Raw genomic sequence first — 13,020 nt, 5'->3', positions numbered from 1 at the left:
TTTCTCGTCTGGCAGCACCTTTGGGAGGAAGGCTGGCACTTTTCAAAGAAAATTGGAGTTTAATTACCCAAGACAGATGGGTATTGGATATCATTCACCACGGTTACAGGTTTTATTTCCATACCTTGCCTCCTTTCAAAGGCATGCCAGACATTCCTCCTCTACAAAGAAAAGAGGCTCACAAGCAAATTTCTCTGTTACTCCAAATAGGGGCCATTCAGCCAGTTCCTGTGCCAGAAAGGGGCCTAGGATTTTATTCTCGCCTGTTCCTAGTACCAAAAGGGGAACACGTGGAGACCAATTTTGGATTTATCTATCCTCAACACTTATCTGGACATTCCCAAGTTCAAAATGTTGACGTTACAACAGCTTTTACCTCTGCTGGGCAAAGATCACTGGATGGTAACTTTAGATCTCAAGGAGGCTTACCTTCATGTGCCTATCAGACTAAGTTGCAGGAAGTATCTGCGTTTTCGAGCTGGGAATTCCCATTATCAGTTCTCTGCATTGCCCTTTGGCTTATCTACTGTGCCCAGAGTATTCACAAAAGTTCTGGCTCCAGTAATAGCTTACTTCAGGCTAAAAGGAATACAAATCTATCCTTACTTGGACGACTGCCTGATTCTGGCTCAAGAAAAGGAAGACCTTTTACAGCATTTGGAATATGTGATAGCAGTGCTAAGATGCCTGGGGTATTCTGTGAACGAAATAAAGTCCAGTCTAGTACCCTCTCAAGACATGTGCTTTCTGGGTGTGAGACTGAATACAGCAACCCAGATGGCCTTTTTAACCCGGACAAACAAAAGAATCTTTCCCTTTACTTCCATCAACTATCTCTTCAGTCCGGGCTGACTGCAAGGACAGTCCTTCAAGCCTTAGGGTTCATGGCATCTTGTATTCTGGTGCTTCCCAATGCCAAACTGCATATGAGGAAGCTGCAATGGTATCTCAAAAATGTATGGACACAGCACTGCCAGGATTTGGACACTGTCATTCAAATAATACCTTGCATTCAAAAGGAATTTTTGTGGTGGGCTCAGGAATGTCACCTAAACAAGGGACTCTCTGTGACCCGGCCAGAGGCGAGTCAGATTCTAACAACAGATGCCTCAGACATAGCTTGGGGAGCTCATCTGAATGGAAAGTGGATACAAGACAAGTGGCCTGTCAGACTACAGCATCTACATATCAACATGAAGGAGATGTTAGCAGTCCAGTTTGCATTAATGGCTTTCAAGGAGTTACTTCTTCCAGGGCAGGTGTTGATTCTAACAGACAACACAACTGTCATCTGGTACATCAACAAACAAGGGGGAACACATTCTTATCCTCTATGCAGGCAAGCAATGATTTTGTGGGAGACTGCGCTCAGCTTGCAACTAACTCTTCAGGCAAGGTTTCTGCCGGGAGCACAGAACTCCTTAGCAGATGTGTTAAGCAGGCAAATCATGGATCCCCACGAGTGGAAACTGGATCTTCATGTATTTCGGAAATTGACAGTGTCATGGGGAACTCCAGACATAGATCTGTTCGCTTCTCCACTAAACCACCAGCTGCCAAAGTTTTGCACGAAAAGGTTTCATCACACAGCTTGGAAAATGGATGCTCTTTCTTTCAGTTGGAAAAATCTTCATGTGTATGCCTTTCCACCTCTGCCTCTCCTACCAAAGGTACTCCTAAAGGTCAGACAAGACAAGCCAAGGATGATTTTAATAGCTCCAGATTGGCCTCGGCAACACTGGTACCCATTACTGAGGAGTCTGGTAAGGAAGCCTCCATGGCCTTTACCTTTAATTCCACACCTATTGTCTCAGAGGGACGGTCATCTACTCAATGTCAAGCTTCACTCTCTTCATCTAACAGCCTGGCATATTCTGTTTTGAACCACAGCAGGTCTCAACTTCCTCAACAAGTTTTGAATGTGATTATGGAAGCCAGAAGACCTAGTACAAGGAAAGTGTGCATGAAAAATGGAAGAGATTTTTATTTTGGAGTGCAGCAAAGGATTTGGAGGTTTCTGAGCCTAATTTGAGTGTGGCTCTTCAATATCTTACTGAGTTATTGGACAAAGGTTTGTCTTTCTCTTCCATTAAGATTCATGCTGCAGCAATTTCAGCTCACTATGATTGTGACCCACCATTGTTTTCTCATCCTTTGTTCAAGCAATTTCTTAGAGGGGCAAAGAATATAAGACCCCACGTAGAGCTCCTACTCCTGCTTGGGATCTCAATTTTGTGTTGGAGAAACTTACTCTACAACCTTTTGAGCCTGCGGCTACTGCTGAATTGAAATACTTGTCATGGAAGACTGCTTTTTGTTGGCCATTACTTCTGCAAGAAGGGTTTCTGAATTGCAGGCCCTTATGGCGGTTGAGCCTTTTGATTTTCCATAAGGATAGGGTATCATGCATTACTAATCCTTCCTTTATGCCTAAGGTGGTTTCTAGTGTGGCTTTAAACCAAACTATTCATTTGCCTACTTTTATGCAGATCCCCAAAATAGGGGGAAAAGATTTTGCACACTTTAGATGTACACAGGCAGTTGCGTTATTATTTAAGCAGGACTAAGGATTTTAGGCAGTCTCAGCAGTTGTTTGTTTCTTTTGCTTTGAGTTCTCAGGGCAAGCCAGTGTCAAAACAAACTATTTCTAAGTGGATTGGGTTTTGCATTGCATTTTGTTATTCCCATCATGGCAAAGAGATTCCAGCTGGGATTAGGCCTCATTCCACTAGGGCTACTGCCACTTCAACAGCATTTCTAAGGGGGGTGGCAACTAAGGATATTTTGGAGGCAGCTACTTGGAGTTCAGTGCATACTTTCTCTAAGCATTACCACCTTCCTCTCTACTCTAAATCTAGGGCTGGTTTTGCCACGGCTATTTTGCAGGGCATGTTGACAGCTCCTGCTTCTTTATGATTTGCCAGCCTCCCTTACCTCTGCTTTGGGATTCTACCCAAGTGTTAGGACTGCAGCAATGTGGGATGAAGAACATAGTACAGTTTTGTACCTACCATAAATGTAGATGTTCGAAGATCCACATTGCTGCAGTCCAATCCCTCCCTCCTTCCCTCTGTGTTTAGGGGTGGTTGTGTGGGTGGGGTTGTACTTTGTAAATTTGTATATATTGTACATATATTTGGTACAGGAGTGTTTGGTGTTTTTTGGTTTTGGCCTTATCTTTTTAGGGTCTTCTGACATCTGGGGCAAGAAAAGACTGAGGATATGACGTTGGTCCTGCGCCTTTGTACCCTGGCGTCCTGGCGTCAGACTAATGCGCCTTGACCGACGTCAGCCATATACTTTGGTATTCGGGCCGACTGGGACAGCGGACTACCCAAGTGTTAGGACTGCAGCAATGTGGATCTTCGAACATCTACATTTATGGTAGGTACAAAACTGTACTTTTTGAATTTTGCGGTTTTACTACACACACACACACACACCATCCACCACACAAACACACACAATCACTCTACTACATGAAAGCAAGGGGGCAAGCACCCCTGCACCCCCCCATGTTGGGAGCTGCACCCCCCACACCCCCCTACTTAAATATTCTCACTCCGAGGTCAGAACTACATGTAAACACACACAAAACACCACCACGCAATCTACTTTCTCTTCGCACACACACATCACAGCAACAAAACACACTGACACCACCACAGCCCCTACCCAAACCCCTTAACACACACACACACACACTTACCGGAATACATAACCATAGCAGAACTTTAGAAGCGCAAAATTCAAAACCTCCAGTATTCGAGGTTTTGAATTTTGCACTTCTAAACTTTCGCTATTCTGTGGATTCGGCTTCTTGGGCTCGAAATACTGAAATTCGAGATTTCAGTATTTCAAGCTTCTGAACGGAACCCATATATATGTATATGTGTGTATATATATATATATATATATACATGTATATGTATATATATATATATATATATATATATATATATATATATATATATATATATATATATATATATAAAATATTGTGCCCATGAACCTGCCATTATTTGGACAAATCCCCATCCACTCAACACATAGATGGTCTCAGGTGCAATCATACTGTTAAGTTGGGAACCATTCATGACTTGCCACAACTTAAAACAGGATATTCATGGTCCATATGTGCAACCTATTAGGTATTATGAATTTCATTCTGTTTAGTACCCTTTTGCTTTTTCTATTCTTTCTTTCCTTCCAAACATTAACATTTAGTGAAGAATATATGTGGCAAGTAAGAAAGACACAGCAGAAACAAATATATATTTACTTAGCTTTATATGGCATTCCTAGGCATTCTCTATCCCTGCACCAAGATAAATGTTTTCTTCAGGTTATTCAGCAGTGCAGTTTGTGGATACCTGTTCCTGCAAGCAGTTGCTAGTTTTCCTACTATATCTCACTTTATATCCTGACATCTATCCCGTTACTACATGGAGATCCTAGTCTTTGGTAGACAAATTACTTTTTCTGTACTTGAGACAGAGGTGGGGATTACAATAAAGTACTGGACTCTGGTATAGTGACAGAAAATGAAAAGGGTTGGAATGGGCTGGATTGCCACTATCAGGTTGTTTTGTGATATATCTGTTTTTGGTGTAGAAATGCATGGGTATTTAGTGACATGAAGCATGTCAAACATGCACTCATTCATATTGATAAGTGATTTATATTGATGTGCAAGTGTGCTTGTTTGTGTGGATGTGTGTGCGGGGGGGGTCCTTATTTAGTCCACTATATAGACAGCTGTCTTGTATCTGCAGTCCTCACTAAAGGAAGATATCCATGCCATACATTCTCCCCTTCATTTCTACACTGAAGAAGACTGAATCTTAAAACACCTGGAATTTTTCTCTTTTGCTTACTCTTTAATAACCCGGATGGATTGCTGAGTCCCAGATGCCGGTATCCTACTCAGAAGTATTCTTGCTTAAGTAGTTTGGTGCTCGCAGGTTTGTTCTCTCTTTAATAAGTCCATCCTACTTATAGATCCTCTTTTCTGCATGTATGTGTCTTTCTTATAGAGCCATCCTACACGAGCAAATCAACAGGCATGGGTTACCATTCAGAAAAACGTAAGTGGGCACTGTAGCTCTCAACCTTTCATGTCCAAAATTTGGAACATCACTTCTCATAATATGCAACAAATGGTCAAAATATGAAACATTTATTAACAGCTTTCTAACAATTTCAACTTGAAAGCTTAAAAGATGGCTAAAGTATGTTACTTTATACTTATAAAAAGTTCTTTTCATGAATTAATATGATTCAGTATTAATTACAATGGATGTCCATTAAATAAATTCTTAATACAATGTGTGACAGACCTTTTCCATGTGGAACTGTGAGAAAAATGGACTTTTCTTTTAAAAACTTAGAATGAGGAATGTTCTTCATAATCTGGTATAGGTGGGAGTTATGGTGAGCACTTATCACTTCTTGCTCTTCCTATCTGGATCTGCCTTACAAAGTTCACTTGTCACCTTCTTATTACTTTTCATTTCTTATTTAATACATCCTACACAGGTTGCTTCACATGAGTTTATGTTCCTTTATCATGTCAATCTGCCTTTAGTGCTACTTGCAATCATTAGGGTGGCATTTTAACAGCTGTTCTTTCCAGATGCAGAAGTGGCTTGTATGCAATTTTTCCTGCTTTTGTTATTTTACATCAGTCTTGCTACCAGACTGTGTTTATTGGTGTCTCAGACGGTGGGTGTACTGCTGCAGCTTTTGTCCATTCCTTTCACTTTGTCGTACAATGGACTTCTAACAACATCCATAAAGGATGAAGCTAAGAAGTAAACACCTTCCTGGAATTGGTCCATCTAACCAAGCCATCAAAAGACAGTAAGCATATGAGCACCATTGCTTAGTCATTGAATTATCTGTACATTGCCTGAGAGGGCATGAGATAACTGTTTGCACTGGATATAGACTACAAGGAGCTGTGGTCCAGCAACACTTGTAATTCAGATGTGGGTTAATTGAGAAGGTGTAAACTAACTGCCACTCCCTTCTGTTTAAGTGCAAAAGAAATAAGCTGGTCCTGTCTAAATACTTAGGTGCTTCCCCCAGAGTAGAGTTTTATCCGGTATTTGAAGTTTCACATCCAGGGTTGAAAGTTATATATCAGAGCGTTTGTTTTTTTTTTTTTTTTTTTTTTTGTTCATTAGATAAATATTTCCCTGCATCATCATGGTGTGATCTTCAAGGAAATGTCTGAGTACAGATTGCTTCTCATGTAGTCTTTTTTGTGGGGGAGAGTTGTGATAGTTGCTTAAGGCAAAATCACATTCCTTATTTGTTGATAATATTTTCTGTTTCCATTTTAAGGAGCACTTAGGAGTGGTCAATGAAGAACCTGTTGACATCCAGTACAATCCCTGTGGCTACCTTTTTGTGGCTAATGAAAGTGGAGCGACAATTCTGGAGGAGAATTACAGGATTCAGAAGTAAGTAACTTAAAAAGATGTATCTTGTGTTTAGACAATTCTAGTTTGTTTCATAACAAAGTACCACTGTAGCCTCATTTCTTTTTTATGATCTCAACTATATCTGGCATTCAGTATTTAATTGTTGAAATGTGCATGCATAATGCATGTGTTCTAGAACAGTGATGGTCAAAATTTGGTCAAGTCAGAAAATTAAACATTCCTTGCTTTGCAACATTTGCTTTTTTTTTCTTATTTTTGTTTCTAACTGTGTGTTCTAAACATAATTTATAGCAGTTTTACATCTTCCCTCTATAGCCATTATTTAATGACCTTCACAGTCTGTTTACTGCCATTTGTATAAAGTAGTGTAATGCTACATCTTCTACAAACACCTGATAAGTGAGTATCGCTGAAAGCCACCATAATGAACATGGCCTTTAGCCATTTTTTTTTTCAAGTATGGTTTGGATGGTGACCACATAACCATCTACTGTAAATCTTGCCTATAACCATAATTTCAAATCTGCAAACTCCATGCTTTCAGTACAGGTAGACATTTGGACTGTCTGAGACTGACTGAAAAAACAATTGTGTTCGCTTTAATACAAGACTATGCTGAACTTATAAAAGGTGGCTGTTAATTATACATTTTATGCTATTTTCTGTTCTTATTTATTTATTTATTTACTTGTTTTTTCAGAGAAGAAGGAGCAAAGGTTGTGCTTCTGACACCAACTAAGCTAAAGGAGAAATTTCCATGGGTGAATACAGATGGTGTGGCTTTGGCTTCATATGGTAAGGGAATCATTTTGTTAATTGCTATTCTCAGATTCCCTGAGGGCCAGACTGAATAAGTGAGCAAGATAGAGAGAGAAAGAGAGACCAAGACATTTTAGCCTCTGGCTTCATTAGCTGTATGTCTTGGAGTATAAATGTTTTTAATAAATAGGTAATGCTACTGTTAACATATTTTGTTTCTACAAAATTGCATTTCTGGTCAAAGCACATCAGATGAATGAAAGATCTAGCCTTTATTTTCTGGAGTACTATTTTTCCCGTGAGTAGATCATTCCCCTTTGCTGCTGCATTGTGTGAGTGCCTATGTGTGTGTGTGTGTGTGTGCACGTGTGTGCAAATATGTGAGCTCGCATGTTTGTATGTGTAAAAACATATTTAGTTTAGTTCATGATAATGAATGGCCTAGGTTATCTCCCCATATGTTGCAGTTAACAGTCTGCAGGTGTCTTTTCACACCTGTTCCCCACCATTTTCCATTTAACCGTTGTCCTCATTTCCATTCGTTCAGTATACCTTCATTGAAATAGTACATTTAATTTCCATCGTGAAACCTGACCATTCAGTTTGTAGCCTGTTACCTCTTCTACCACTTCCCTCTAGCATTCCTCTTAAGTTCATTTTCTTTACAGTTTCTGATTTATGATTTTCTGTTTTGTGAACCCATATCATGGCCATAGGTTCATAGGTAGGTACTAACCTATCGGCCCTGAGGGCCTATACAACCCAGCCAAAATGATACCCTGGCTTTTGCCACCCAAGAAAATTGCCATCATTTCCATTCAATCCTCTAGAGAAAGCCATTCAAGATTTTCTTACCCGTTTTCCATATAACTTTCCTTCCATCTGTTTTTAATACCCTAGTGATCTTCCTGTGTACCCCGTCTATTATGTTTGCTTTTCTTTTCCTTCTATTGTCTCATAGTTTAACATAATAATCCATTTGTGCGCTCAGCAGCTACCCATATTCAGAGAATTATTTTATTGTCCCTGGAGTCTCTGCCAATAGTGATACAACCCAACATCCTTTTGGCTTTCCGCTCCATTCCTGGTTGTTAATTGCTGCCTTTATGGTATTTTTTTTTTATTCTGTGGTTTGTTGCATCTCCAGCTTCTATACCATTCCATTTTGTTTTACAGGTTTCACACCTTGAATTTCAAAGCATTGAACCTTAACTGCCATCTGTGTGCAAGATTTGATCCTGCATGTCCTGACATTTCAAAAAATAAGCTGCAGTTAAAACCAAAGCAATGAATTCTGAAATGGGTGTTGTATTTTTCCAGAGGGGGTTCAAATTCCTGCACTCTATCCATTGTTGGGGCTGTGCCCCACGCCCCTGCTACCTGCATATTCTAACTTCATGATTGCTGTACCTCAGATTAGTTGGGTGGAATTAATTTCAGATCCACTATACAGAATGTTGCTGTTATGGTCCTTGTAATTTTTAACTGACATCCATCTTTCAACTCATTTTGATAATTTTCTGAACTGTTTAAGGCTTCTTCATCCATCTATTAACCCCCCCTTTCCATGTCATCCACAGAGACGTTGAGCCAATCACTGGGCATTATGTGTTGCTGATAACTAATACATTGAATGCCACTGGTTGCAGCAGTGACATCTCCAACACTCCACTGTTTACATCCCTTTGTCTTGGCATTAGCCCTTCCTTCTGTTTCTTTGTAACCATTTTTCCAGCCATTTGACTGTCCACCTACCCCGCACACACACAAATATATCTACACTTCAGCATGCTTGCCAGATTTATTCGAAGTACAAAACTGAAAACCTTGATGAACCTTTCATTATATGCTATAATCTAGGTGCCCTCCATCTACCTTTGCTGTAACCTAGTCGTAAAGAAAGATTCTTCTGTCAGGATCATCTGATTGTAGACCAGTGCTGAGGGATTTCCTGGATGTTTTGATTCATAGATTTTTGGGTAGTTACTAGACATGCAGTTCAGGTGACCATTGAGGAGCCTAGCCCAATTCTCCAATTGTCTCAAAGCACTCTCTGGTTAAGTGACTTGCTCAAGGACACACAGTAGCCAGATGAAGGCTGAGGGAATCAAGCCCTATACCTTAGGAAGCAGCCTATTAACAGCTCATAACCTTCATCATCATCAGTCACCATTTTTACCCATTTGTATATGGGGTTGGGGTTTCACATCAAAGGTCACTATATCACCTAGAGCCAATGTTCAGACTGCTGAGAGGCTAGCCCTGGAGCAGTCTTTCTTCCATATATACTCACTGTTGCTCGCTCTTGTTGAACATTTACATTACAGATTCATTCAGTACAGGCTAGTTTAAGGATCTTGGAAGTTTCCTGTGTGGCACTTATTGTTCAGATGAGGCTAAGCTTCCAAATCCACTTGTATCTTATTGCTTTAATGGGGCTGAACTTCAATTTAATAAAAAGTGGAAAAATTATTCTGGATGTGATTCATGGTCTGAATACCTAGATGGCCTGTGTAGGTTATTCAGCTGCTAGATAGATGGCCTTCATTTACAGAACCGTTAGTTGGTGGTTGGAAAGTGGTTAAAGACCATAAACGTGGTAGGGCACCGCATACATTAAAAGGCTGTATTCTGTTTTGGGAGGGGAGTTTTGCTGTTCATATCTGTATACAGTTATGATCCAGAAAGTCCTGTTACTAAATATGTGAAGAGTTGGAGTAACTCGTTCTTACCTCCTTAAATGACAGTGACAACATTTATGAGATGCACGGAGCAGAGTTCCCCTTCGGCATAGGGGGATATGTAAAAACAAAGTCCCCCACATATTCAGCAAAGTTTGAATATTAGATCTTTATGAACCAGATGCCATCCTGAGATAAACCATACCAGACCATGCAGTAAGCCACTGTGGAGTTTCTTCACTTCTGATCAAGAGAAAATTTGTATTTCATTTAAGCTCTCTTAAAACTAAATGAGAATACTTTGTTGTATTAACTAAGATATTAACCAGAATTTTGTATCATTATTATGTGGTCTGTCCTCTCTTTTTAGAATCTAACAGATGGTGTGAGGGTAGATGAAGATGAAATAATTGCTTATTTAGCACTGGGGCTAAGGCGGAATTCAGTGATAGTTCCTGGAGAGTGAACATAGAAATGGACTAGTCATTAATCTAGGCTAGACAGGAGGAGGAGGAATGAGGTTTAAGAGATGGCAGGAATTCAGCAATTGTTACAAAGAAAGAAAAGATGTGTGATGTATTATGCATATAAATGGAAAAAATGTGATTTGTTTTCTGTTATGTATTTTTGCTTATGTTTTAAGTGATTAAGGTTTTTAAAAAAATAATCTAGGTTAGATCGGCATATAGTTATTTAATAAGATAAAACTAGCAGTGCTTTTAAGAAAGAGAGGAGAGAGTGGAACAAACAATCTGAGGGAACTGGTTTATAACCTGCCACAAGATGAACGTCCAAAGCATAGTAGTGGAAGTGGCTTATAAACGTAAAGACTATAGCGTGATAGAGACATCAAAACTGGCTTTGTGAACAGAACAAAAACTAAATATGAGGCAGTAGGAGAGCCTACAGATAATTTTTTGTTGAAAAGATTCTTTGAGGAAGTCATATTTACATTTGGAGAACAGTACAACGAAAATGATATTAAGAATAGATAAGACTATTCTTAAAGCATGTAGTAGTATGCAGGAATGCAAAGAAAACAAAACATAGGGAGGACAAAAACTAAATATGAAGTAGTGGGAGAGCCTACAGGAAATTTCTCGTTGGAAGGATTGCTTGCAGAAGCCATATTTACACTTTGAGAAAAGTTCAATGAAAATGATATTAAGAATAGATAGAATATTCTTAAAGCATGTGGTAGTATGCAGGAATGCTGTCAAGGAATGTATGAAGCTGAATGGTTTGCATTTTTATTTTTAGGGTAATGGATGTGCTTGGCTATAGTCATGTGACATGAGTAGAAGAACTGAGGGGGGCCATTTGCAGAAGTTAGTTTTAAATGGCTTGACCTCCAGCCTCTTTACAGTTCTTCAAAAACAAATGATACCAGATTTGGAGAATTGTTTTAGAGAGTTCAGTCTTTTGATGTGGGGCATTTCACTATGGAAAACTTGAGACCTTATTTTTTTATAATACCAGTGCAAGGCAGATTCCACATTGACTGGCTACTGTATATGTTTAACTTTTGACGTTATCTTTGCTAAGATTTGGCTGGCAAAGACAGAGAATGTTTTATATACCCCAGTCAGATTAGATTTATGAAATGGAGATCATTATCAAATCATTTTTGGGAAACACTGTACATCATGATGCAAACAAGCAGATGAAAGATATCTAATTTTCTTAGTGTCTTTGGATACAAAGAAGGTATTTATTATGGCTTCCTCAGAAGTCCTCTTTTTCATGTAAAAGTGTTTCGTCATTACCTGCTGTATCAATGCACTATGTAAACCTACAAGGCTATGCTCTAAACTTTGTACAAAAATCTAAACTTTCTGGAGCATGTCTTCAGTGTTATTTTAGAGCTTTTATATTGTGTTTCCACATGACTTTGGAAAACAAAAGTTTTTTTATTTAAGAAAAGCAGTTTAAAATATTCGGGTGTACAGGCGATCTGTTGGTGAGGCAGATCAAGACCAGAAAGCTTCTTAATGGGGTTCAAGTTGAGGATTTAAATATTGGTTCTATCTAGCTAGGGTATGGTACAAAAGCCTATGATTTCTGAAGTCTAGATAATGGACAAACTCAAAAGAGCTTTTTGCACTATGAGGGACAGCACCCCCTTCCAACTCTTCCTCTGTCTGCATGGAGGGTTTTGCATCCCGAATATTCCCTTTACTGACAATAACAGACCTCATGGTTTGCACACTTTGGGACAATGTATAGTGGCCCTTCTGCATTTTTCATTTGTATAAATTACAATATTTTACACAGTGGTCATGCTCTGATTATCAATCCTTGATATGTGAATCATAAATTGAACGTTTCTAAAATTGTGATAGCCCCACCAAGTTCACTTTTCTTATTCATTTCAGCTGGTGATGGTACATTGACAAAGCAGTGGTACTTCTGTTTGGGATTCACTTAACAGCACTGATTAATTATCTCTTTAAGGATAGAGCAGTAAAGTGGCCAAAGATTAATAAAACAAGATATGAGTAGAGTAGCCCTTGAAATACTACTTTGTTTAAGCTCTCCCTACCACAGTTAGTAGGGTTTAATTTCTTTATGCCAAATGGTTGGCTTTCAGTCGAATAAGAAGGAAATTAAATGTAATGGGCTACCTTACACATGATGAGGATCTCCTTTAGAGGGACTTCTTTAAATAAAAAAGTGGCTTAGAGGACCAAACTAGTTTTAGTGTTATCTAATACTATAAAGTGGAGGATCTGTAGCAAGAAATAAAGGATACAAGTGTAAACCATTCATTTATTATTACAGAATGAAGTATTACAGAAAAATACTACTAGCATCAGCCTGTTTTTTTGTTGATTTGCTTAAGCTATTTTTTAACAAGAAACATCTTTATTAAATTATCACATACAACATAGGCAATCATTCATTTTTGTATAAATTAACACAAACTATATTGACATAATTTTAGTTGCAAACAATATACTTCACTTATCTATCCAGTCATTCAGTCAGACATTACATGGTTCATTGAAATTCAGCCCTCTTTTAAACCTTGTTCCCCCTCTGCATGTATTATTCCCACAATTCCCATTTTTATGTAATTTGCTCCTACCTTTTCTAAAGATTGGTTGGTTTAGACTTTGATTTCCATTTTC

The 13,020-nt window shown here is 38.8% G+C and overlaps 1 protein-coding gene across 3 annotated transcripts in view; it reads left to right on the top strand.

Moving 5' to 3' along the window:
- FOXRED1 (FAD dependent oxidoreductase domain containing 1) overlaps positions 1–13,020 on the top strand; it is a 422,838-nt gene that overhangs the window by 85,425 nt on the left and 324,393 nt on the right. For all 3 annotated transcript variants that reach the window (XM_044080822.1, XM_044080820.1, XM_044080821.1), the window contains 2 exons: positions 6,349–6,467; positions 7,150–7,244. In XM_044080822.1, the coding sequence (XP_043936757.1) occupies positions 6,349–6,467; positions 7,150–7,244 (214 nt within the window). The remainder of the gene's footprint in view (positions 1–6,348; positions 6,468–7,149; positions 7,245–13,020) is intronic.

Source organism: Protopterus annectens, chromosome 8.part0 (assembly GCF_019279795.1).
Source record: "Protopterus annectens isolate FY-2018-M chromosome 8.part0, PAN1.0, whole genome shotgun sequence".
Taxonomy (NCBI): domain Eukaryota; kingdom Metazoa; phylum Chordata; order Ceratodontiformes; family Protopteridae; genus Protopterus; species Protopterus annectens.
This window is presented reverse-complemented; position numbering and strand designations above follow the sequence as displayed.